General features: G+C 45.5%; 1 protein-coding gene across 1 annotated transcript in view; it reads left to right on the top strand.

The window, feature by feature from the left end:
• LOC122940578 (gastrula zinc finger protein XlCGF26.1-like) overlaps window positions 1–24,998 on the top strand; it is a 29,743-nt gene extending 4,745 nt beyond the window's left edge. The window contains exons 4-9 of the mRNA XM_044297206.1: window positions 2,384–2,492; window positions 10,923–11,020; window positions 11,142–11,247; window positions 14,120–14,178; window positions 17,805–17,901; window positions 23,804–24,998. Of these exons, the coding sequence (XP_044153141.1) occupies window positions 2,384–2,492; window positions 10,923–11,020; window positions 11,142–11,247; window positions 14,120–14,178; window positions 17,805–17,901; window positions 23,804–24,744 (1,410 nt within the window). The 3' untranslated portion in view covers window positions 24,745–24,998. The remainder of the gene's footprint in view (window positions 1–2,383; window positions 2,493–10,922; window positions 11,021–11,141; window positions 11,248–14,119; window positions 14,179–17,804; window positions 17,902–23,803) is intronic.
• The last annotated feature ends 578 nt before the right edge of the window (window positions 24,999–25,576 follow it).

Here is a 25,576-nt window from a genome sequence, read left to right as displayed (position 1 = left end):
TACAGTGCTCTCGTCGACATGAATGGAGTAGCAGCGCGCTCTTCTGACAAGCTACTCTGTCCATTTCAGGGAGGTGTCCACGGGTTATGGGTTCCCTGTACATGTGATCGATGGGAGGTCACACCAGTAGGACCCCCACGATCTAATGGTTATCCCCTGTCCTTTAGATGGAGGATAACTTTCTATAACCGGAATGCACTTTTTTAATCTTTGTAAACCTCCCTCTGTATGTCTGGGTAATGACTGTATCCCTGTCTGTGAAGGCACATGGTAAGAAGAGAGAGGGACACTGACAGACTTGTTATGGTGGGTTTACATTGGCCAGGGAGCAGCAGATTATAGGGAATGAAGCATTCCTTCTCGACTTTCGGGTGCTCGTTCAGTGAAGGAGACACTGTATGAGGATGAGGGATCTCTATTGTTATCGCTTGTCCTCATACATCTGCATTGTTTCTGGGCAGCAGGTCACTGTTTAGACCACACCATCTGCTGCCCAGAAACGATAATTTAGGTTCCTGCATAAACAACATTTTCACCAAATGAACAAGCTTTTCGCTCTTTCATCGCGTGATCAGGTGCACCTTTACATGGGCAGATTGTTGGAAATGAGCGCTCACAGGAACATCTGTCTGCCCGACTATCGGAACATGTAAACACTCCATAAGATACCAACCAGCTATTTTGGTAAGTGGATAAGTAGATTTGCAGACAAAAAATCCACAACCATTTAAACCAACAAATAAAAAAATAAAAAAGGGAAAGGCCCCACAGATTCGCAAAAAAATATGGATCTCTGCTTGACCCCATAGAAATGAAGTTGTTAGTGTGCTATGTGCAAAAAATGCGGTTAGCACACTGAAGAAAGTTGTGTGCCTAAGGCCCCTTGCAGATGAGCGAGTATTCCGCGCGAGTGCAATGCGTGATGCAAACGTATTTCGCCCTCACTGATTCCAGACCCATTCATTTCATTGGGTCTGTGTACATGAGCGTTGCTTTTCACGCATCACTTGTGCGTTGCGTGAAAATCGCAGGATGTTCTATAGTCAGCGATTTTTCACGCAACGCAACCCCCAAAGAAGTGAATGGGCTGTGTGAAAATCGCATCCGCAAGCAACTGCGGATGCGATGCGTTTTTCACTGATGGTTGCTAAGAGATGTTGTTTGTAAACCTTCAGTTTTTTATCACGTGCGTACAAAACGCATTAAATCGCATTTCACCCGCGCAAAAAATAATTAACAACTGAACGCGATCGCAGACAAAACTGAATGAAATTGTTTGCAAAATCACGTTTATTTTTTTTTTTACTGAACGTATCCGGACCTAATCCGCTCACGCTCGTCTGCAAGGGGCCTAAAGCTGGTAACACTGTCTTAGAATTCGCCCGTGGCACACCTGACTAACATGCATTGTAACCTTAAAGACTTTTCCAGGGCCACAATATTGCTGGGTTGTCCTTAGGATTAATATTGATCAGTGGGGGTCTAACTCCCAGAAGCACCAGACACAGCCCCTACAAGATGCACAGTAAACAATTAAGGGCATGTGGCACTTGCTGAAGCCCCGTGGTCCCTTCAGTTGATCAGCTGCTGTGTCTCCCACTGGTGTGGTAGACACACATCCTGGTGAAAACGCCTTTGAACATTTCGGGGAAGATTAATGCAAACTGTCTAGGAAAACGGTCTTTTTTTGGCCATATCATCCAGACACAGTGCAGCTTTTGTTTTTCAAAATCACTATAAAAAATGTAAAATTGCAATCGCTGGTTTCAGTCGTCACGTGCTGTGCCTGCATACCTCACTGCTGAGTGCATTGAGTGGCTGGCATTGAAGATGACACGTCACACTTTTGGTCCAGCGGGACCAGAAGCGGAGGAGAAGCGATCTCAGTGCTGGAACTGGAGCACCACATGACAGGCGAGTTGTTCTTTTTATCCCTTGCCTGGCCATATGAAAAGGGGTCTCGGAGAATCCTTTTAAAGAGGTTATCCCATGAAGATATTTATCACCTATCCACAGAATAGGTGATATATGTTGGATCATGGGGGTCTGGCCGCTGCGACCTCTCTCATGATCCCAAGAATGAGCTCCAAGGGTCAGGTTCCTGCATAGTCATTTCGCCTGGCCCTTCCAATCAAGAAATGGTAGGGGCTAGCAGAAGAAGCAGGAGGAACAAGAGTGCACAGAGTGGCCCACCCTCAGTGCACTTAACTGCTCATTTGCATAGGGATTAAAAGTACTTTTTCTCCAGAATGAAGCAATGGATCGCTAAAAGAAAGGTATCGTTACATTGAGCAAAGCCCTACAAGGCCTTGGGCCTCATTAACAGTGAATTGTCTGCTGACAGGCTCCCTTTAAAACTGTCTTTGCCCACATATCAAATTAGGGTGAAGATGTGACAGATGTTAAAATTGAGGTAATAACAGGAGAAGAAATGAATATGAGCAGCGGTCAGCAGTGCAAAGAGGAGGAAATTGCCATAGAGATCAGCCCAGGTGAGTTGTAACCACTGAAATCGTCAGCTGTACTAGACACATGATCTGCTCCTCACAATGGGGTGTTTTGTCCAAGTAGGGGGTTGAAAATGGAGCCATAGAGACTGCTCTAGTAAGTTACCTGAGGCAGCACCATCCTCTCAGTTACCACAATACGCTTCATATTTCAAGGGCTATTCTACTGGCTAAAGAACACCAAAAATATTCAACATTTTTCTCAAGACAGCACGTGGATCTGAATACTTTTGTAATTGCATGTAATTAAAAATTTACTATAGCCACTGAGTTATTCACTGAAATCTATCCGTATACCACCACATGTAGTTTGTACTTTTTCTTATTTTCTCTCCACCTCACTGAGGTGGTCACACACGCTCAGTTTAACCCCTTGGATACCAGAGTTATTATTATTTTTTCATTTTTTTCTTTATCTTCCTTGATCCATAGCTTTTTTTTTTTTTTTTTTTGTTCACGTAGCCGTATGAGGGCTTATTTTTTGCGGGACAAGTTGTACTTTGTAATGCCACCATTTATTATGGCATACAATGTAGTGGGAAGCGGGGGAAAAAATTCCAAATTGGGTGGAATTGGAAAAAAAAATGCAATTCCTCCACCGCTTTACAGGTTTTGTCCCTATGGCGTTCCCTTTGCGACAAAAGTGACCCATGCCTTTCATTCTCTGGGTCAGTACGATTACAATGATACCACAATGATTACGCATCTAAATAGTGTAAAAATAAAATTAAAACTGAAAAATTTTTATTATTTTTTTACATCACCATATTCTGAACCCCATCATTTTTTTATTTTTATAGTTATGTCTACTCAGCTGTGGGAGGGCTAATTTTTTGCGGGACAATCTAGACCAGCATATTTAATTCAATTAATGACATCCCGCCCAGCAGTGAGCCCGGTGACGTCACCTGTAAAACGGCTATGGCAGTGCTAAAGCCGGCCTGTCAGAGCCAGTGACGTCACCGAATACACTGCTGGGCAGAAGCTTCCATTATTGTAAATAACAAAGCCCTTGCCCTGCGTGATCCACCACGATCCGATGCTAACATCATGGGGGCTGCCGGGTGAAAAATGGGTATGTCCGTGTTCAGATCTGAACTCTGACAACACCTTTAACACGCCATTACCCCTTTATGTAACCTTTCTCTCATATCAAGTTTACCATTTTTTCATAAATTCATTGAATCATAAAATCACAATGAATTGCCATTAATTATTTGCATTTCCTGTTTTTTTGCTTTAGTTTTATAAACAAAAAATTCCAGTGCTAAAACAAATATAATGAGTGGCACACATAGGGTGAAATTTCTGTGACTTAGAGGGGTTTTCCGGGAGTAGAATATTGAGGTCCTATCCTCCAGGATTAATCGTCAATATCTGAGCAATGAGTTCCAAATCCTGGCACCCCCGCCGATCAGCAGTTTGAAGAGTAGCGGCCGTCGGTCACATGGCTTGTGTGCAGCTCAGCACCATCAAGTGAATGGTCCTGGGTTGTATATACAATGTATTGGCTGTGCTTGAAATGCTTTGAGGAAGCTGCAGTCTCACTGGAGCACTGGAGCCCCTTCAGACAGTTGATCAGTGGTGATGCTGGGTGTCAGACCCCCACCAATCAGATATTGATGAGCTAACCTGACGATAGGTAATATTGTGCTCCAGGAGAAACCCAACGGGGTTGTTTCTGCAGCATGCACATGGATTTCTGTTCACTCCATTCAGATGAAAAGGAAAGTCCTACAGGTTTCTGCAAAAAATCTGCTGAATTTGAATATGCCCCGAGGGTAAGTTCACACATGGCAGATTTTTTGCAGGTATTTCTGCCACTGCTCCATTCAATGGTACGTGAATTGCAAAAATCTCCATTCTAATGTATTGAACAGATATTTTAGTTACAGGAATTTCTGAAAGCTATATGAGGCATATGGCTATATCTTTATCAGTGGAAGCAGCACGGCCAGTCAAATGGAGGACTACTCTGTGCAGTCAAAGTTAAAGGGAACCTGTCATCCCAAGCCGCCAGCAGTACCTGCATGTAGCCAGCAGCGTGTTTCTGATGATGCCTTTCTTCCTGAAGGCCGATGCAGCAAAAGTACTGAAAACGTTCTTTAATCCCCTGCCCGGCGCGCTTCTCTAGTCAGGCTTGAAGTCACGGAGACAGCGGCCTCCTTGCTTTAAGTCACCCCTTCGCTGTGACTGACAGCGCTTATACCTGAGAGTTCGGCTGCCTTTGCCGAACAGCCGGCTGTCAGTCACAGGAGAAGGGGCAGGGAAGGGGGCGCGGTTACCGTGACTTGAAGCAAGGAGGCCGCTGTCTCCGTGACTTCAAGCCTGACTAGAGAAGCGCGCCGGGCAGGGGATTAAAGAACGTTTTCAGTACTTTTGCTGCATCTGCCTTCTGGAAGAAAGGCATCATCGGGAACATGCTGCTGGCTACACGCAGGTACTGCTGGCGGCTTGGGATGACAGGTTCCCTTTAAAGGGGTATTCCAGTTATCTATCTTTTTAAACTCCTGTAGCGTTGGTGTGTATGTGGTGCACTTAACCTAACCTGATACATATCGGCCTCTGAAGTGACTCTTCTTTTTAAGTTATGCGCCCCACTTCTTCCAGGTCTGCTTCTCTTTCTTGAAACACACAGTGCAGTCATGTGATGTTTGTGAGAAAGCAAGAACAATACATACATACAGCGAGACATGGAAAATAGTGGGAGATGCATACAGACATAATGTAAGATTTGCAGACACAGTAATGCAGACAGACGGCTGTGAAAAAGGCAGAAACACACCAGCATCAAGACACAGAAAGCAACAGCAAATAACAAACGAAGCAGATGGGGAAAGACCAAGCGACACTGAGCAAGATCTACACAGGCAAGCTGAAAAAAGAAACTGAAACATCTAGAACAAAACCTCAGTTTACTCTACAAGTCAGGATTATTCAGCAAGCCAACTTCAGGTGATGTAGAAGAGCACAGCTCCCTTACATGCCTTGTGGCATCAGCAGACAGGAAGTTCAGGGCATAGAAGCCAGAGAGGACTAGGATAACGTCTTTCCAGCCCCCCCCCCTCATCTGTCCTTTGTCTTGCGCATGCTGACCCTGGAGTTACCAGCATGCAGGGCCGGACTGGGACAAAAAATAGGCCCGGGCATTTTTGACTGAGCAGCCCAATCACATGACCCCCAACAGGCCCCACCCCCTTGCAGTCTAGGGGCGGAGAGAAACACCGGAAGCACAATTGAGGGGCAGGGCCAGCCACCAGTAAGATAGGAAGGCTTCAACCAACCTGTAGAGCAAATGGAAAGCCTCTTGCAGAGTCTGCACTGTACGAGAGAGAGATAGCAGTGGCTGTGAAGGGGAAAGTTCCAGAGCACAATGACAGCCCCAGAGCCTTTCTGCTGCCTGACCAACCGTATGCTGCCACAGCCCAGCCTGCAGGACATCAGAGAGGCCTGGGGTCCACATTATAGCACCACTACATTTACTTATTATCAAAAAGCATCATACATAACCAAGCAAAAGCCAGAATATAATAAAAGAAAAAAACATTAAACTACATTTATAATAAAACAATTTACTTACAAAAGAAGCTATTCAGTCGACTGCTGTGCCGTCCTCTGCTTGCTTCCACTGATTATTTGCCCTCCTTTCTGTCTCTCCTCAGTGCGCAGGCGCACTGTTATGGGGGATCTGTGGACGACGCACTGTTATGGGGGACCTGTGGATGACGCACTGTTATGGGGGACCTGTGGATGACAGTATGACACACTGTTATGGGGCATCTGTGGATGACGCACTGTTATGGGGGCATCTGTGGATGACGCACTGTTGTGAGGGATCTGTGGATGACGCACTGTTATGGGGGATCTGTGGATGACGCACTGTTATGGGGGATCTGTGGATGACGCACTGTTATGGGGGATCTGTGGATGACGCACTGTTATGGGGGATCTGTGGATGACGCACTTTTATGGGGATCTGTGGATGACGCACTGTTATGGGGGATCTGTGGATGACGCACTGTTATGGGGATCTGTGGATGACGCACTGTTATGGGGGATCTGTGGATGACGCACTGTTATGGGGGATCTGTGGATGACGCACTGTTATGGGGGATCTGTGGATGACGCACTGTTATGGGGGATCTGTGGATGACGCACTGTTATGGGGGATCTGTGGATGACGCACTGTTATGGGGGATCTGTGGATGACGCACTGTTATGGGGGATCTGTGGATGACGCACTGTTATGGGGGATCTGTGGATGACGCACTGTTATGGGGGATCTGTGGATGACGCACTGTTATGGGGGATCTGTGGATGACGCACTGTTATGGGGGATCTGTGGATGACGCACTGTTATGGGGGATCTGTGGATGACGCACTGTTATGGGGGATCTGTGGATGACGCACTGTTATGGGGGATCTGTGGATGACGCACTGTTATGGGGGATCTGTGGATGACGCACTGTTATGGGGGATCTGTGGATGACGCACTGTTATGGGGGATCTGTGGATGACGCACTGTTATGGGGGATCTGTGGATGACGCACTGTTATGGGGGATCTGTGGATGACGCACTGTTATGGGGGATCTGTGGATGACGCACTGTTATGGGGGATCTGTGGATGACGCACTGTTATGGGGGATCTGTGGATGACGCACTGTTATGGGGGATCTGTGGATGACGCACGGTTATGGGGGATCTGTGGATGACGCACGGTTATGGGGGATCTGTGGATGACGCACGGTTATGGGGGATCTGTGGATGACACTGTTATGGAACTTATGGGGACATCTGTGGATGACACACTGTTATGGGGGATCTGTGGATGACGCACTGTTATGGGCATCTGTGGATGACGCACTGTTATGGGCATCTGTGGATGACGCACTGTTATGGGCATCTGTGGATGACGCACTGTTATGGGCATCTGTGGATGACGCACTGTTATGGGCATCTGTGGATGACGCACTGTTATGGGCATCTGTGGATGACACACGGTTATGGGGGCATCTGTGGATGACACTGTTATGGAACTTTTGGGGACATCTGTGGATGACTCACTGTTATGGGGGGATCTGTGGATGACGCACTGTTATGGGGGGATCTGTGGATGACGCACTGTTATGGGGGGATCTGTGGATGACGCACTGTTATGGGGGGATCTGTGGATGACGCACTGTTATGGGGGGATCTGTGGATGACGCACTGTTATGGGGGGATCTGTGGATGACGCACTGTTATGGGGGGATCTGTGGATGACGCACTGTTATGGGGGGATCTGTGGATGACGCACTGTTATGGGGGGATCTGTGGATGACGCACTGTTATGGGGGGATCTGTGGATGACGCACTGTTATGGGGGGATCTGTGGATGACGCACTGTTATGGGGGGATCTGTGGATGACGCACTGTTATGGGGGGATCTGTGGATGACGCACTGTTATGGGGGGATCTGTGGATGACGCACTGTTATGGGGGATCTGTGGATGACGCACTGTTATGGGGGATCTGTGGATGACGCACTGTTATGGGGGATCTGTGGATGACGCACTGTTATGGGGGATCTGTGGATGACGCACTGTTATGGGGGATCTGTGGATGACGCACTGTTATGGGGGATCTGTGGATGACGCACTGTTATGGGGGATCTGTGGATGACGCACTGTTATGGGGGATCTGTGGATGACGCACTGTTATGGGGGATCTGTGGATGACGCACTGTTATGGGCATCTGTGGATGACGCACTGTTATGGGCATCTGTGGATGACGCACTGTTATGGGCATCTGTGGATGACACACGGTTATGGGGGCATCTGTGGATGACACTGTTATGGAACTTATGGGGACATCTGTGGATGACACACTGTTATGGGGGATCTGTGGATGACACTATTAGGGGGGCATCTGTGGATGGCACACTGGTATGGGCATCTATGGATGACACTGGCATGGCGGCATCTGTGTGGATTGTGGAATGATGGAATCTGACACAGATGCGGGGGGCATCTGTGGATGACACTGTTATGGGTGGCCGGGGGGATCTGTGGATGACACACATATATGGCAGCGCAAGCATCTTGTGCTATATAAATGTGTCATCATCCACATAACACATCTCCCCCCCCCCCCCATAACAGTGTCCCGGACAGTGTCCCACCCTATTGTAAGACGTCCGTTCCTTATGTAAGTGAGCTATTGAGCTTGTAAATAAACTTGTGCAAAGTATATGAGTAGTTAGTAACTACTGATATAGTTTGCAGTTTGCACAACTTTTTTTCAAGCTCAATAGCTCACTTACATAAGTTACTATCTAATATAATCTATCACTATCATCACTAACTTACTGCTGGGACAGTCAGGAGGACTCCAAATTGTCGCGGCAATGACAGCCAGTTGGGCACTACTGGGGCGCAGGGGCGGGCAGGCAGAAGCTGGTGGCGTGGCAGTGCTCCAGTCCCGCACTTCAACATTCAAACTAGGCAGCCGGCGGCAGCGTAACATAACGAGACGTGATGTCACTCACTACGTTACGTCGCACGCGCTGCTCCTCCCACTACGTTACGTTGCACGCGCTGCTCCTCCCACACTGAAGGCGGAGCAGGCGCTTGACGTCGGAGTGAGCGACGTTACGCTGCCGGGAGGCAGATGGGAGGCAGAGCACGGAGGCGGAGCAGTGGGGGTGGACTCAGTCTCACACAGTCAGTATCTCTATGTGTCTGTCTTCTTTGTGTCACAGTGGGCGGCCGGGGCTGGTCGATAACTGAATCGAAGGTACGGGCTTTTCCCACAGTCAAGATTCTCTTTTTTTTCCTAGATGTTATTCAAGAAAACTTGACATAGTGAAGCACCACCAGACTGGTATAATTCATGCTTGTTTTAATATACTTACAAAATAGAAATCACAAATTGTGTATAAAATCACATAAGTTCACTGGTTGTATCACATATACCCTTTAATTATATTTTAAATAAATTTGATACCTGATTTTCTCTCAGCCGACAAATGTTTAATTAAATCCAAATCTGGTCTATTTCAGATTTCCTCTTTTAGTGATACAAATATATATATACATAATTAACCGTACCGGCCTATAACTGAATTCAGTTCTTTGGAGATGATACCGTGTTTCCAACAGTACATATAAATCTCCCTGAATCGGATCAAGTTTTAGGATGATGCTGCAGGTACACCACAATCTTATTCCAAAACGGATACTATACACAAAGTATGGTTGATTGAATATATATTAGTTAATTATCCTATAAATTATATGTAAGGTTATACTATACCATGTCAGCTAGCAGAAATCTGTTTCAATGGTTATAAGATGACTGCTTCCAAGGCTGAAAAGGTGGTCAAGTGGCTGCATCCGATGGATCAAGATGTCTTCAGGTCTCAAGATGTTTTCTTCAAGATGACCGTGCAAAGCTGATTCAAGAAGATGATCCCTCTGTCATCCCATACTATCTTTTTATGCCATCTAAAATGAGACTGGCCTGGTTCGATCATTTACTTAGTGACATCACTTTATAACTAATAGGACCTCCCCTAGTGATTTCACAATTTAAGCCTAATTTACTCTACCACTAGATGGCACCAAAGGTCCATGTATAAATTTTGGGAATTAATTTGTATTTTACTTATTTCCATCTTAATTTGAAGAAGGGATAAACTTTAACTAAGATTCCAGACAGACGTCTAGTCTCTTTTTCTAAATCTCTGACTAAACCTAATTAATTCCAAACACACTCTACACTACTGTTGGTCATTGTTTGGTAAAAAGACAGGGTTTGTTTATGATCACCTGTGTCCACATTTCTCCATTCAAGAAATCTTCAGGGAAAGAGATCATTAACTTACACTGTTCTCTGGGAGACATCCTGAAATTACATAGGAATTTCTACCTCAATTCTAACCTTAAAATGAATATATCTATAATTACCACACTCTTAGTTATATAAAACACACATATTTAAATCGATGATATAAAAATCAAAACCACTCATACATTGATTAATATAAAAACCCCAAAGAAAAGTCTTTTTCTATCCATTTCAACTAACCTAAAACTCACACATTTCTACTTCAGTGTCTTATCTGGCTAAATACATTTTATTAGACCTGTCTAAATTTCTTCTCACACAAGAGCAGACTATTCAAACCCTCCTAAGTTTTATAAACAAAAGTCTTTACACAAGTTTAATCTCGAGTTAGTGATTCTAAGTTCACAAGGGTTTGAACTTATATTACCCTCTTGAATAAGACAAAATCAGACCAAAATGGCTTCTCTTAATGTTCCTATTCATATACCTGTATAGGCCTTATATGAGGAACTCTTTTTATACTCAAAAGTTCTGACAACATAATCTAATACTCGGAATGTATTCAGCAATTTTGTGTATTCTGCAGGTGGACCCAGTGACAGCACTACACCTGACAGATGTCTCAGTTCTCTCTATGCCCAGGGCTGTCAAGAGAAGGATCACAGTATCTCACTGGATCATCAGGTAAATGAAGCCGAGGTCTGACCCATGATCTTCTGAGGAATTGTGCATTCTAACATGTTTTAGTGAAGATGTTGCTTACGGTCTTGCTTTTCCAGATGACTTTTGTTTATTGTTGAACCAGGCTGAAGATCTGACTGATATTAAAATTGAGACTGTAGCAGAAGAGATGTACGTTTGGGGTGATTATCAGTGTAAAATGGAGGAAATTCCTGTAGATATAAGCCCAGGTGAGTATTAACTACTAACTTCAGAAAATATTGGCATCCGGGTTCAATAATTTCTCACCTAGGAAAAAGCCCTACTTGAGTTATGTACACCTTTGGTGGCATTCTTTTTTTATTATTGCATTGTACTCATTTTGAGCTAAAAATAATATTTTCATTTGGTCTTCATTAAAAATTATGAGCTGTTTTCCCTGCATAGCTTTAAATTTCTGAACTAGCAGGATCTGTATTTTCTCTCTTTTCCGTTGGGCAGGGAGCTTACGACTCCTTTTCTCTCACCTTATAAACACTCATTGAAGTTCTGTTCTTAACTTGCTGATAACAATGTGGCTTAAATAAGTGTTTATAACCGTTTAGTAATTTAGAGATGAGGTTTATTAGGTGACCAGCACAAGGTGAAAGTACGATTCACAGCTGGAAAAACATTTAACCCTTTGTGACAGAAGAGCTCAATATTTTTAATAACGAACAATTTATAAAATGATTTTTAGCCAAAAATGAGTCAAATGCAATCCTATTAGAAACAATTGTCCCTGAAGGTATACATAGCCTTAAGGTGGATTTACATGGCTTGATTTTTGGGCAGATTATTGGGAAAGACAGGAAGTCACTTTCCACTAGGACGTACTATTACATCATATGTCGGGAAGGGGTTAATAAACCCCTAAGCTGGTGGTGATTCTGCCGAAGTTATGAAGAGGCACAGGTCTCTGGAATGCTTTATTTACGACATTTGGCTGTAACATCCTGCGGTGTAAACCCGCCTTTAGGATAGTTCTACTTGACCCAATTTGTAGAACAAGACATGACTCTCCAGCCTAGTGCTGCAATCCTCCCAAGGTAACTTCTCTAAGTCATAAAACCTTGTCATTAGCCCTTGCTGGACAATTTCACACTACTGGCACAGACACAATCTTGTAGGAATTTTTTTCTCTTTTTGCATTTTGTATAAAATATTATCATATTTGTGGCTGAAAGTTTGACCAAAGCAGAACCTTACACCCACAACACCTTCTAAGATCAGATAATTGACCTAGACACTCACTACCTATATGTGGGTCCTTTTTGCCTATTACCTGGTTCGACATGGACTTAACTGTGGAAGGTCCTGTGCATTGTGAATCTGATGAGCCCAGCAGAACCTGCAGCTGGGCTTTTTTCAGGACTTGATAAGATTGGATGTAGGGAAGGATTTTGTTTCTCATTGCTGCCTTTATGTGTATCTAAAGATGAACTAAAGGAGAGCGACCCTCAAAAGTCTAAATGGGAAGTTTCCATATGCAAAAAGTTGTCCTTCTCATACACTCCACTTTTTCCTCTCCACGTGCATCAATAAAGTAATATTATCTGAGAGTTCCAGATCCAAGCCAAGTAGATGAAGGATCTTTCTGGTTCACAAGCTTATAGTAAAAGGTAGAAAAGAATAAGGTGCTTTCTTGGGTCGTAAGTCACAGATAAGGATTAGGCTAAAAATGCCCACAATGTGCTCATCAGCTATCATGAATGGTCTTCTGCTTTGAATGTCAGATGTTTTTATTTTATCTCCTTGTTTATAAGGTACTTCTTTGTTACCACTCTCTTTTGGAAGATGGCAGACATTATTCACACCTGCTTATCTCAGCTAAAGCCAAGTTCACACTTCAGTTATTTGGTCAGTTATTTCCATCAGTTATTTTGACCAAAACCAGGTGTGGGTCAAAAACACAGAACAGGTAAGAAATCTTTCCATTATACCTAATCTCTTAGTAGGCTTCACTGCTGGTTAGGCTCACAATAATTGACCCAATAACTGAAGTGTGAACTTGGCCTAACCTGGCATACCTTGCTTAACCTTAACCATAACCTGCTTCTTATCAGTACATTTGATTCCAAAACCTGGAGGCTGGGTTCACATCTGTGCTGTAAACTCCTGCAGTCTGCTCTGGCGGAGAAACAGACTGCCGAATTTCACTGTATTTGGCATAGACGGATACCACCGTGCACCGTCGGATCCCCATTCACTGTAATGTGATCTGGCTGTAATCCGTCCGCTTTCCAGCATATATGCCGACTGTCTGCAGGACATAAAATGTAGCATTTTCTGTCCGGCTGAAAGCCGGCATGTACGCCGGATACAGTGACCAGATTACAATGCCGGAGCTCACAACACAGATGTGAACCTGGCCTGAGATTTCTGGGCTCTTTAGTTTCAGTAATTAAAGTGGTTATCTAACCCCTATAATGCCCTGCTCCCCGTCACCTGCGTCGCTCCTGATGCCTGCACGGCTGCCGCTGCATCTCCCTGTCGTGTTCAAAACGTCCAGCAATGGCTATGGGGGCAGCCAATAGCAGGCCGCGACTGGGACCAGCCTCCCAAGCGTCACCCTTGATGCTAGGGAATCTCGTCCCCTGTCGCGGCCTGCTTTTGGCTGCCCCTTGTCACTGGATGTTCTGATCTGCGTGAAAGGGAGATGCAGTGTCGGCATCAGGAGTGACGTGGAGCGAGGTAAGTATATAATCTGTATGAGGTGTCGGGGCATTATAGGGGTTGGATAACCCATTTAGGTTTACATAGGCACAACTTGAACTTTTATTTTCAGGAGGTGTTTGTGCATCTTCCAAGTTTTATAGTCCTGTCGATATGGGATACATTTAGACCTTGGCACAACCCCCTTAAGGCTCTGCTTATGTCGTATTAGCCACAAACAGGAAATTATCTGCATTTTTGAAACAAAATGTTACAGTTGGATGCAAAATTGGTGTCCCATGATTGTAGTTTGTTAGCTGTATTGTAATGGTATTTTTACTACATGCCAGGACTACTCAGGATTCTGAAAAGTGTCAGAAAACTTTGCATATACACCCAGTGACTGAATCATTTATATTTTTTCTTTAGATTTTCACAGTAAGAAAAATGTCCCCATGGAAGATTACAGTATTTTGCAGAATCATCAGGTGAGTAAAGCTAAGGTCTTGCCAAATAATATATATAAAATGTGGAGCCTTATACTATCATTTGGTCCTAAATGTCACATTTTTAATCTTTGTATTGCAAAGTGTAATTTAACACTACTTGAGCTTTTCTTTTTTTGTTTCTTCAAGGAAAGGGGCAGCACTTAATTGATTCTTTGCAAAAATCTGTGTTCATTTTAAATTTGTAACCCGCAAATTAGTGCATCAGACATACATGGGATACAGAAGCAACATTTCTGGCTTTTGTCTGCCCTTTCTTAAACTTGAACTGCTTTGTCTACTAAATAAGATGGGCTTGTTTTTACAAAGAATCAATTCTGTGCCTAGAATCTGTTTAAGGAGTGGCACGATTTGGTGCAACCAGGATTTCTCCAAATTATTCCAACTTTTCCCGGAGGGTTGGGGTTTGAAGGGATGAGGCCTTACGGAAAGGGGGCTCATCGTAAGAGGTAACGTTTTGCACCACAACTCTGGCGGAAAATTCTGTTTCAATGTAAGCCATTTTTCCATTCATATAGCTGTATGAGGGCTTGGCTTTTGCAGGACAAGTGGTTTCTAATGGCACCATTTATGGTTGCATACAATGTAAGCGGGAAAAAATTCCAAATGGGGTGGAGTTCCTAAAACTGACCTGTTACATTTATTCTCTGGGTCAGTATGATTACAAAGATACCCCACATGTACAGGTAAAACTTGAAAAATTTGAATATTGTGCAAAGTTCATTTATTTGAGTAATGCAGGTTAAAAGGTGAAACTAACATATGAGAGAGACTCATTACATGCAAAGCGAGATATTTCAAGCCTTTATTTGTTATAATTTGGATGATTATGGCTTACTGCTTATGAAACCCCAAAGTCACAATTTTGAGGCCCCCTTTGCTCAGGGGGTATGGATTAATTAGATGACTAGAGTGTGACACTTTGAGCCTAGAATATTGAACCTTTTTTTTACAAAATTCTAATTTTAAGCTGCATCAATGCAATTCCTTTTAATTTGCATTACTGAAATAAATGGACTTTTGCACAATATAAAAAAAATTTGAGTTTCACCTGTATAGTTTTTCTTGTGATTGAATACAGAAAAAATTAAAAAAAAAATTACATCACCATATTTATAACCCCATAACTTTTTATTTTTATGTGAAAGGATCTGTGTCAGAGCTAATTTTTGCAGGGAGATCTGTACTTTTCATAAATACCATTTTGGGGTGTGTATGACTTTGATCACTTTTTAGTAAAAAAATTTGTGGGCTGAAGCGACCAACAAACGGTGAATCGGTGAATTTGACTTTATTTCTGTTTTGCCATATGGGATAAGTATTTTTCTATTTTGATAGTACAGGCACTTTCGCGTGCGACAACACCCATGGTGTTTATTTTTTTAAATTGTTTATGTAGTTTTATTTTACTTTTCCCCTTAGCAAGCAATCATGAGATTACTTTTCTCATAGACTCCAATGCATTAGCATTGGAGTTTGAGAATTACTCTATGGGAGTTATTTGTAATGCTTAAATACGCCTATGGTTATTTGCACCACAATCTGTGACCTCTCCCTGCTCATGCCAGGTCTTAAGAAGTGGGTGTGGCATGGTCGGGGGAAGGGGGTGGGCCAACAGGCCCCGTCTCACTTACTATTTTCTACACCTGTTTTCAGGCGTAGAAAAAGGTCTAAATGTAAGCCAGCAAGGAAGCTGTCTTGCGTTTAGAACTGGCAGAGGATCCGCCGAAGTTATGAAGAGACCTGTGCCTCTTCATAACCTTCGGCGGAATCACCGCCAGCTGATGTAATAGTACGTCCTAGCGGAAAGTGACTTCCTGAAATGTAACTTTCTACTACGTCATGCTGACCGGAGCAGTACGTGCCCAATCAGGCCAGGGGCCTGGCAGTCACTGATAGCTGGGCCCCTGCTCTATCAGTCAGGGCCTCCATTGGTTCTCTGCTGTGATGGGGACCCGATGGGTGAGAAGGCAGCCTGATGCCTTGCGAGGAATCGGGACCTGACTTTTACGGAGGCCTAGGACATGCAGCCCATAGGAACTAATGTGCAGCCGCCTCCTGTCACACAGGAGGACAGGGGCTGCTGCACACACAAATCAAACTCTCCTTCTTGACAGAACAAAACTGTCACGGTCCCTCCCATGACAGAGGTGAGAAGATCTGAGAGACTGGCAGCACGTAAGGGTATCTGACAGTCTGTCTGTTTTCATCTTGCAGTGTTGTTGTTTGGTAATGACCACACCTCTTGTCAGGTGCAGCTTGTGGTCATTACTGAGGCTCTATTTGGTTCTGATTCCCACTGCTTACCATGCGGTTGATATTTCCTGCTGGTGTTGGTTAGGGCTCTTTCACACCTGCCTTATTGTCTTCCGGCATAGAGTTCCGTCGTCGGGGCTCTATGCCGGAAGAATCCTGATCAGGATTATCCTAATGCATTCTGAATGGAGTGAAATCCGTTCAGGATGTCTTCAGTTCCGGAACAGAGCGTTTTTTGGCCGGAGAAAATACCGCAGCATGCTGCGCTTTTTGCTCCGGCCAAAAAAACTGAAGACTTGCCGCAAGGCCAGATCTGGAATGAATGCCCATTGAAAGGCATTGATCCGGATCCGGCCTTAAGCTAAACGTCATTTCGGCGCATTGCCGGATACGACGTTTAGCTTTTTTAGAGTGGTTACCATGGCTGCCGGGACGCTAAAGTCCTGGCAGCCATGGTAAAGTGTAGCGGGGAGCAGCATACTTACCATCCGTGCGGCTAAGTATGTATACCGCCGCACCCCACTCCTACTATGGCAACCAGGACTTTAATAGCGTCCTGGGTGCCATAGTAACACTGAAAGCATTTTGAAGACGGATCCGTCTTTAAATGCTTTCAGTACACTTGCGTTTTTCCGGATCCAGCGTGTAATTCCGGCAAGTGGAGTACACGCCGGATCCGGACAACGCAAGTGTGAAAGAGGCCTTAAGCTGGTATGTTGTTCCTTTGGATCTCCTGCTCCTCCTTTCTTCTTTAAGCTAAGTGCATTTTGTTGTTCGCTTGTGTGGGTTGTTGTCTGGGCCTCAGGGAGACACTGGTTTCTTCATCTGGGGAGGAACCAGTAGTCTCATTCCCTGCTACCACTCCTAGGGCTTTCCAGGGATAAGGTTCCGGTGTATGAGTATTTCCACCTTCAGGCTCTACTAATACTGGCAGGAGTCAGGGAGAGGTCTAGAGATTCCTAGGAGTTCTCCATCCCTCTCCTTTAGCTTTGACGCCTAGACTCCGGTCTATTCCTTCTGTGTGTTATCCCCTCCCCATTACCCGTGACAAAAACATTCAGTTCACTAAAGAATCATTTGCATGAGAGGAGGTGGAGGAGCAGGAAGAGTGAGCGGAGAGTCCATCTAACTCTCCAAAGATGGAAATTATTACTTTAGGAGAGGAGAAACTGATACGTTGAGAAAGATGATTTCTCTGAAAGATATTTTACAAAACTTGATTTATTTTGTGAAAAAATAGTGACCATTTGGGGGGGAAACAAAACTGATACTAAAAAAACAATTCCAAATTTTCTTGATCTTTGAAAAAAAGGGTTTGCATTTCCAGATGAAATGTACATTGTGCATTCTAGGATGAAGACGTCGAAGCTGCTTTAGAAAAAGAAGAGACCTATGTCAGTTGTGATCAGCAGTGTAAGGAAGAAGGCGTTTCTCTAGATACCATCCCAGGTAAGGAGGTCTCTGGGGAACAGGGAGCAAAATATTGAAGAAAAATGGACTACAGCACTACATATCAATTACTGCAGATAACAGTCCAAGATCATGGTAACAGAATTCTGTCACAGGTGTATGTCTACAGAAGTTTTGCTGCCAGCCACATACTGGAAGAGACTACAAAATGTGGACATTTTATAAAGTCACAATTCATAAGTGTGTCTAAATTCATAAATACCCACTTCTCACTCCACTTTTATAAACTGGCATGCATGGCCAAAGGGCTCAAATTTTTGGGCACATGCAGCTCTACCTGATCTCTATTTCCCTACAACTCTGATTACATGCAATTACCTTTGTGTTAAAAAAAATATATTTAATTTTTTTTTTTTCTAATTCTAATTAGGGCTGAGCGAATTTTATGTTATGAAATTTATTTGCGCTTCGTTTGGTGGTAACAGCAGAATTGTGTTATGAATTCCATTACCACGGACCATAACGCAATTCTATGATGGAATGTATAACGGAATGCCTTTAGAGGCATTCCGTTATTCATTCTGTCAGAATAGTAGTCTATGGCCTGCATAACTGATCCTTCCTGTTTCCGTTATGCAGGAGAGGACCCCCCATAGACTTCTATTATGACAGAATGAATAACGGAATACCTCCAAAGGCATCCCGTCATGCATTCTGTCATGGTCCGTGGTAACGGAATCCATAATGCAATTCTTCTTTTACCACCAAACGAAGCGCAAACAAATTTCAAAATATGAAATTCGCTCATCTCTAGCTATAATACTTTGTTAAAAAAAAAAATCACACAGATTTTCTCGCTCATATCATTGGGGGACACAGGACCGTGGGTATAGCTTGCTGACTAGGAGGCGACACTAGGCTGAAAGTTGTTAGCTCCTCCCCTACAGGCTATACCCCCTCCAGCCTGGAGAGAGCATATCAGTTTTTAGCTTTGTTTCGTAGGAGGCAGACCTCCCTACTTTGCAGAGTGGCGTTTATTATAAATTTTTCTATATTTTTATAGGTTTCCGGGATGGGGCACAGATTCGCATGGCGTATGTCTCTCTAGGAGGCTGGCCGGTGGTACTCATTCCACCGCCCTGCCTCCACCCAAGAAGACAAAGCAGACCAGGGCAGCCTCGCTCCCCTGCTTCCTGCCAGCAAGAGGGCCACCTATTCTTCAGCCCTTCTCTGCCAGGACCCCTGCTGCCTTGTGCCAGCGTTCATGGTGGTGGCCCTGCTGGTACAGGTTTAAAGGGCGAAGACCACAGATGAAGACAGGTGAGTATATTCCCCCTCTCCCTGTCTCCCATACCGGCCTGTAGGGGGTAGTGAGGTTTTCCACCCACCTGCAGTCAATCTCTGCTCCCCACATGCGGTAGGTATGACAGGGGTTAACCGCGGCGGCATCTCATGCTTCTCCCTCAACCCCCCCGGCACCCTTTAAGTGATCGCTGAATCGGCACCCCTTTAGTGCGGGTGCATATCGCCGCAGCGGCCACTTTCGGGGGGTGATAACCAGATTCGGCCACATTCTTTTACATATGTTCGCGTCTAATGGCGGCTCCATGCGCCACACGGGGAGAACACCGGGGGGGGGGGCGTGGCTTCCTCCAAATCGGCTGCTCCGCCTTCCTTCTCAGAGTTGGAGGAGGCGAAGCTTATTCTCCCACCGCGGCAAAGATTCCTCCTCCTTCCTTTCGAGCTACAAGAGGACCGCCATATTTCTGGTAGGAGATCGCTACCCCCTCCAGCATAGAGACTGTGTCACAATGTCTGACCCAGCCAATACTCCCCCTCATGCACCCTGCAGGACCACCTACTTCATGCTCAGTGAAGTTCCCTCGTGGCCAGTCACTACCACTATGCTCTGCATGTCATGCGCCTGCACAGAGCCATCTCCCTATTCTTCAGCAGCCCACAGAAGTGCAGGACCATCCTGGTTATGGGGAACCTGACTGGGCAAGGTCCCTGTCCCAGGCAGTGGAAGACCTCTCTAAAATCTCCCATTCCACCTTTTCCTTGCTGAGTCGTTTGGTTGAGAAATCGCCACCGGTGAAATCCACACCGTCGCATAGCGTACAAACCAGAGGCAGACATCCTAGTAAGCGTCCCAGAGCAGGCCACCGTTCCTCCTCTGACGCCTCAACATCCCCTCCCCCTCCTGGCTCCCAATCACAGGCGTCCTCCCTCTTAGGTGACGCACTGTCGGAGGGTGAGTTTGGGGATTCGGATACGGAAATGGACCCGGAGCATTCTTCTCAGATTGCATCCATGGTGGATAGCCTGATATCGGCTATACGTGACACTTTCTAGGTTCAGGAGAATCTTCCCTCCACCAGCCACCAGGGGGTGTCATTTCTGCGTTCAAGGCAGGCACCTAAGTCTTTCCCATTACACAATTACTTTTCTGTGGTTGTCGCAAAAGCGTGGGACCAGCCAGGTCTACGCTTCATTGTTCGAAGCTACTGGACCTACTCTATCCTTTTCCAGGCGATTACGTGGAAAAATGGGCTTCCCCGCCGAAGGTGGACCCACCGGTCGCTCGCCTGGCTAAGAACACGGCTATTCTGGTAGCGGATGGCTCTTCTCTCCAGGACCCGGTAGACCGTTGCATAGAATCACTCTCCAAGTCTGTCTTTGCGGCTAGTGGTTCGGCATTACGACTGATTTTCACCTCTGCATGGGTAGCCAAGTCGGTTTCTGAGTGCGCTCTCCGTTTGAACCAAGACCTAGCATCTGACCTCCCCCCCCCTCTCCCCCTGCTGACCTTCAGTCCTTAGCGCTCCAAATTTCTCAGGCAGGGAAGTATCTCTGCAAAGCGGCTCTGGATGCTGGTCGCCTGTTCCTCAGCTCTCGCGATATCTATCCGCGAGAGTTATGGCTCAAGGTCTGGACGGCAGATTCATCCTCTAAACGCTCTCTTTTGAGGCTTCCCTTTGTCGGGTCGCGACTCTTTTGTGCCCGGCTGGACGAGATTATTTCGGAAGCAACGGGTGGAAAAAGCGCCCATCTGTCCCAACCCAGGGTCAAGCGTTCCTTTCGTTCTTGAGTTTCCTCCTCCCGTTACCAGTCCTTTCGCCGGTTCTCGGGCACACATCCAGCACCCACCTCAACGGAAGGGCCCGTCCTTTAAGCCCCCGCAGGCCTGGCATCCGTGGGCTCAGCAACCTTGTTTTGCTCCCGGAAACCAGCCTTCATCATGAAGGTGCGTCCCCACCCTCATGGGTGGGGGGGGGGCGCGTCTCCTCCTTTTTCAGGAGATTTGGCGAACCCATATTTCGGACGCATGGACACTCGAGGTCGGTCCTCAAAGCTGCAGCATTCTTTCACGCAGTTCAATCCCTTCTCTCACGGGGGGTGATAACACCGGTGCCCTTAGAGGAAAGGTTTACGGGTTTTTATTCCAACCTGTTCGTGGTCCCCCCCCCCAAAAAATGGCGCTGTGCGCCTAGTGCTGGACCTCAAGATATTGAACCGCTTCCTCCGTATTCAGCGATTTAGGATGGAGTCCCTTCGTTCCGTGGTTGCTTCATTTGTACAAGGAATTTATGGCGTCCATAGACATCCAGGATGCCTGCCTCCACGTTCCCATCGCAACCGTTCACCAACGTTTTCTTCGGTTTGCCATTCAATCATCCCATTACCAATTTGTCGCCCCTACCATTCGGTCTGGCGACAGCTCCGCGAATATTCACAAAGGTGCTCACTCCCCTTCTGGGCCTTCTGCGGTCCAGGGGCATTACTCTTCTCCCGTATCTGGACGACATCTTGATCAAGGCTCCTACGTCTCAATGCGAGGAGAGTCTTCAGATCACTGTGAGCACTCTATCCGGCTTCGGGTGGATATTCAATCTGCGGAAGTCCTTCCTGTCTCCTGCCACTCAGGTCAGGTTCCTGGGCATGACGTTGGATTTAGGTGCAGCCATGGTAGGCCTGCCACTGGACAAGACACTGGACATTCAGAGGTCTGTGCGTTTGCTACTCCAGCACCACAGTACGTCTATCCGCAACTGTATGCGAGTGCTGGGCTTGATGGTCGCCTCTTTCGAGGCAATCCCTTTTGCCCAATTCCACACCCAGTGCTTTCAGTGGCCATTTTGTCATCCTTGGACAAATCCCTGGACTCTCTGGATCTCAGGATTCGTCCATCTCGGCAAGTGCGCTCTGCGCTCAGTTGGTGCATCGTGACTGCGTACCTGTCTTCGGGGAAATCCTTTCTCCCAGTGATGTGGACTGTCATTACAACTGACGCCAGCCTCCACGGCTGGGGTGGGGTCTTCGCCACCCGGATGGTCCAGGGTGTTTGGTCTCCATCGGAGTCCAAAATGCCCATCAACATCCTGGAACTCCGGGCCATCTACCTCTCACTTTGCCATTGGACTCCCGTATTGCAGGGTCGGGCAGTCAGAGTACAGTCTGACAACGCCACGGCAGTGGCCTATATCGACCACCAGGGAAGGACTCGCAGCCGAGCGGTGATGCAGGAGTCTGCGAAGATTCTACAGTGGGCGGAAGCCCATGTTCCGGTGATTTCGGCAGTCTACATTCGGGGAGTGGACAATTGGATGGCAGACTTTCTCAGCCGGATGACGGTGGACCCAGGGGATTGGTCTCTCCTTTAAGAGGTGTTCGAGGCTCCGGTAGGGACGTACAGAAGTGGATTTGATGGCGTCCAGGCTCAATCACAAACTCCCGTCCTTCTTGTCTCGTTCAAGGGACCCGGTAGCGTACGACGTGGACGCTCTCGTGGCACAGCTTCTCGTTCCTTTACGTGTTCCCACTCTTACCACTTCTGCCTCGGATCCTGTGCAGAATCAGGATGGAGGGCATCCAGGCAATCCTGATCTCTCCAGACTGGCCTCGACGAGCTTGGTACTCAGAGCTCATTCTCCTTCTGGGGGATGCACTGTGGCCCCTTCCACTCAGGGCCGACCTGCTCTCCCAGGGCCCAGTCTTCCGTCAGAATTTAGATACGCTATGTTTAACGGTGTGGCTGTTGAAACAGAGGGGTTTTTCTGATGCAGTCATTCGGACTATGATTAGGGCTAGGAAGCCCTCCTCTTCCAAGATTTACTATCGGACTTGGAACGCTGTCTTCCTCCCAGGAGGTTCTCCCTTCCTACAGTACTGGCGTTTCTTCAGTCCGGATTAGAACTGGATCTGGCTCTTAGTTCTCTAAAGGGGCAGGTCTCAGCCCTATCCATTTTTTTCCACCGTACACTGGTGCTTTATTCATTGGGGACACAGCACCCACCCAATGTTTGTTATGCGGCAAGTGGGGTCCAGGTTTTGCCAGTTGGGACCTGGTTTGGTTTGGTCTTACGGCAGTGTGCAGTTTATGTTGGTTTTTAGTTTAATTCTGCTTCTCCTACTGCTGGAGCACAAACACTCTGAAAGGCAGGGAGGTCTGCCTCCTACGACACAAAGCTAAAAACTGATATGCTCTCTCCAGGCTGGAGCGGGTTTAGCCTGTAGGGGAGGAGCTTACAGCTTTCAGCCTAGTGTCGCCTCCTAGTGGCAGCAGCAAGCTATACCCACGGTCCTGTGTCCCCCAATGAATAAAGCGAGAAAGAGATTTTACAGGCGAGTTCACAAAAATCTTGTTTTTCTGGCTAACTCGGTACCATGCTATACATCCCATTACAAAAATTTTCAGAACCAGGTCCTGTTTTGAAAAATTGAGACTAGTCTTAGTGGCCCAACCCCTTCAAGTAATAGTAATGCCAATGCTAATGAATAAGAATCTGTATTTTTTATAATCCATGTTACAAGCACACAGAAAATAATTATTTTGTAAAAATCTTTGCTGAAGGAGTGTTGCGTGATAATTTTTTTTTACCAAAACATATTTTTTTAACTAAAAATAAATAAATATATATATATCTTTTTTTTCTGGCAGATCACTTCAACAGAGACACAGAGAAACAGCTCTGTTTATCTCCAGATTGTGGATCAGAAGATAACCATGTTGAAGAAGATATATTTCGAAACTCCCCCATTAACCCCAATATATCCCCAGCTCTTTGGAATAGAGAGCCATCACATGATTACAAAGCCCCATCTCCTAATATGTCAAAGATTGTTACTGAAAGTGCAAGTCGTAACGGAGGTAACATTTTTCCAAGTACTAACTGTGGGAAATATAAAGAGAGTCTATCCAAGTGCAGGAAAATTCAGAATAGTGAATGGCCATATTCCTGTTTAGAATGTGGGAAATGTTTTACACGCAAAGATCACCTGAAGAGACATCAGAGACTTCACCAAGATGTCAGGCCATTTACCTGTTCTGAATGTGGGAAAGGTTATAACCACATATCTGTTCTTGTTGAGCATCAGCGGATTCACACAGGAGAAAGGCCATACCTGTGCATGGAATGTGGGAAATGTTTCATTTATAAATCAGCTCTTCTTGTACATCAGAAAACTCACTCAGGGTTAAAGCCGTTTTTATGCTTGGAATGTGGGAAATGTTTTACCCGGAAATCAGTTCTTGTCGATCATGAAAAAATTCACACAGGGGAGAGGCCATTTTTATGTCTGGAATGTGGGAGAAGTTTTACCCAGAGATCAGCATTTGTCAAACATCAAAGAGTTCACACAGGAGAAAAGCCATTTTCATGCTCAGTATGCGGGAGAAGTTTTGCCCGGAAGTCATGTCTTCTTCTTCATGAGAAAATTCACACAGGAGAGAAGCCATTTTCATGTTCAGAATGTGACAAATGTTTTACCTACAAAAGAGCGCTTGTCAGGCATCAAAATATTCACGCTAAAGAAACTTGTACATTAGAAAACTTACAAGGTGGAGAGGGCAGAGCTCTAGGTGTGGATGAATTTTTGTAAGCTCCTGTCTTACTTTTCTTCACAGCCTCTATCTACCAGAAGACCGTCATCTTAATCTTCACACATGTTAAAGCCCCTAGCCTCTAAGGCCTAGTTCACACAATCGTTTTCTTTGTGAGTGTACGGGCCGGTTTTTTGTGTTCCGTATATGGAACCATTCATTTCAATGGTTCCGCATTAAAAACGGAATATGTTCTTTAAGCATTCCGTTTCCGTTCCGTTGAAAGATAGAACATGTCCTATTATTGCCCGCAAATCACGTTCCGTGGCTCCATTCAAGTCAATGGGTTCGCAAAAAAAACAGAACACATACGGAAATGCATCCGTATCCGTTCCGTTTTTGCGGAACCATCTATTGAAAATGTTATGCCCAGCTCAATTTTTTTCTATGTAATTACTGTATACGCCATACTGAAAAACGGAACGGAAACACAACGGAATTCAAAAAACAGAACAACGGATCCGTAAAACACGGACCGCAAAAAACTATAAAAGCCATACGTTCGTGTGAACTAGGCCTAGGTCTAGCTGCAACCTCCCTAAAACTGTTATCACCTTATTTTATCTGATGGTGAACATTTCATAAGGGGAGAAGGGAGATGAAAGCAATATAGATCTATGAGTCAAGCAGCTGCCAAATGCTCGAACGCCCACTGTTTATCGGATGAGATCCTGAAAAGTAATGGACTCTACAAAAGACATTCATGGTTGGAACATGGCATTGTATTATCTCCGCTATGATCTTCCCCATCCTTATGATGCTGTGTAATTCCCCACCCATTCCATGATTGGGGGGGATCGTCGTTAACTTAAAGTGAAGGGGCATGACTAG

Source organism: Bufo gargarizans, chromosome 6, assembly GCF_014858855.1.
Source record: "Bufo gargarizans isolate SCDJY-AF-19 chromosome 6, ASM1485885v1, whole genome shotgun sequence".
Lineage (NCBI taxonomy): Eukaryota > Metazoa > Chordata > Amphibia > Anura > Bufonidae > Bufo > Bufo gargarizans.
The sequence above is the reverse complement of the archived record's forward strand: the minus strand, read 5'-3'. Positions and strand labels throughout refer to the sequence as shown.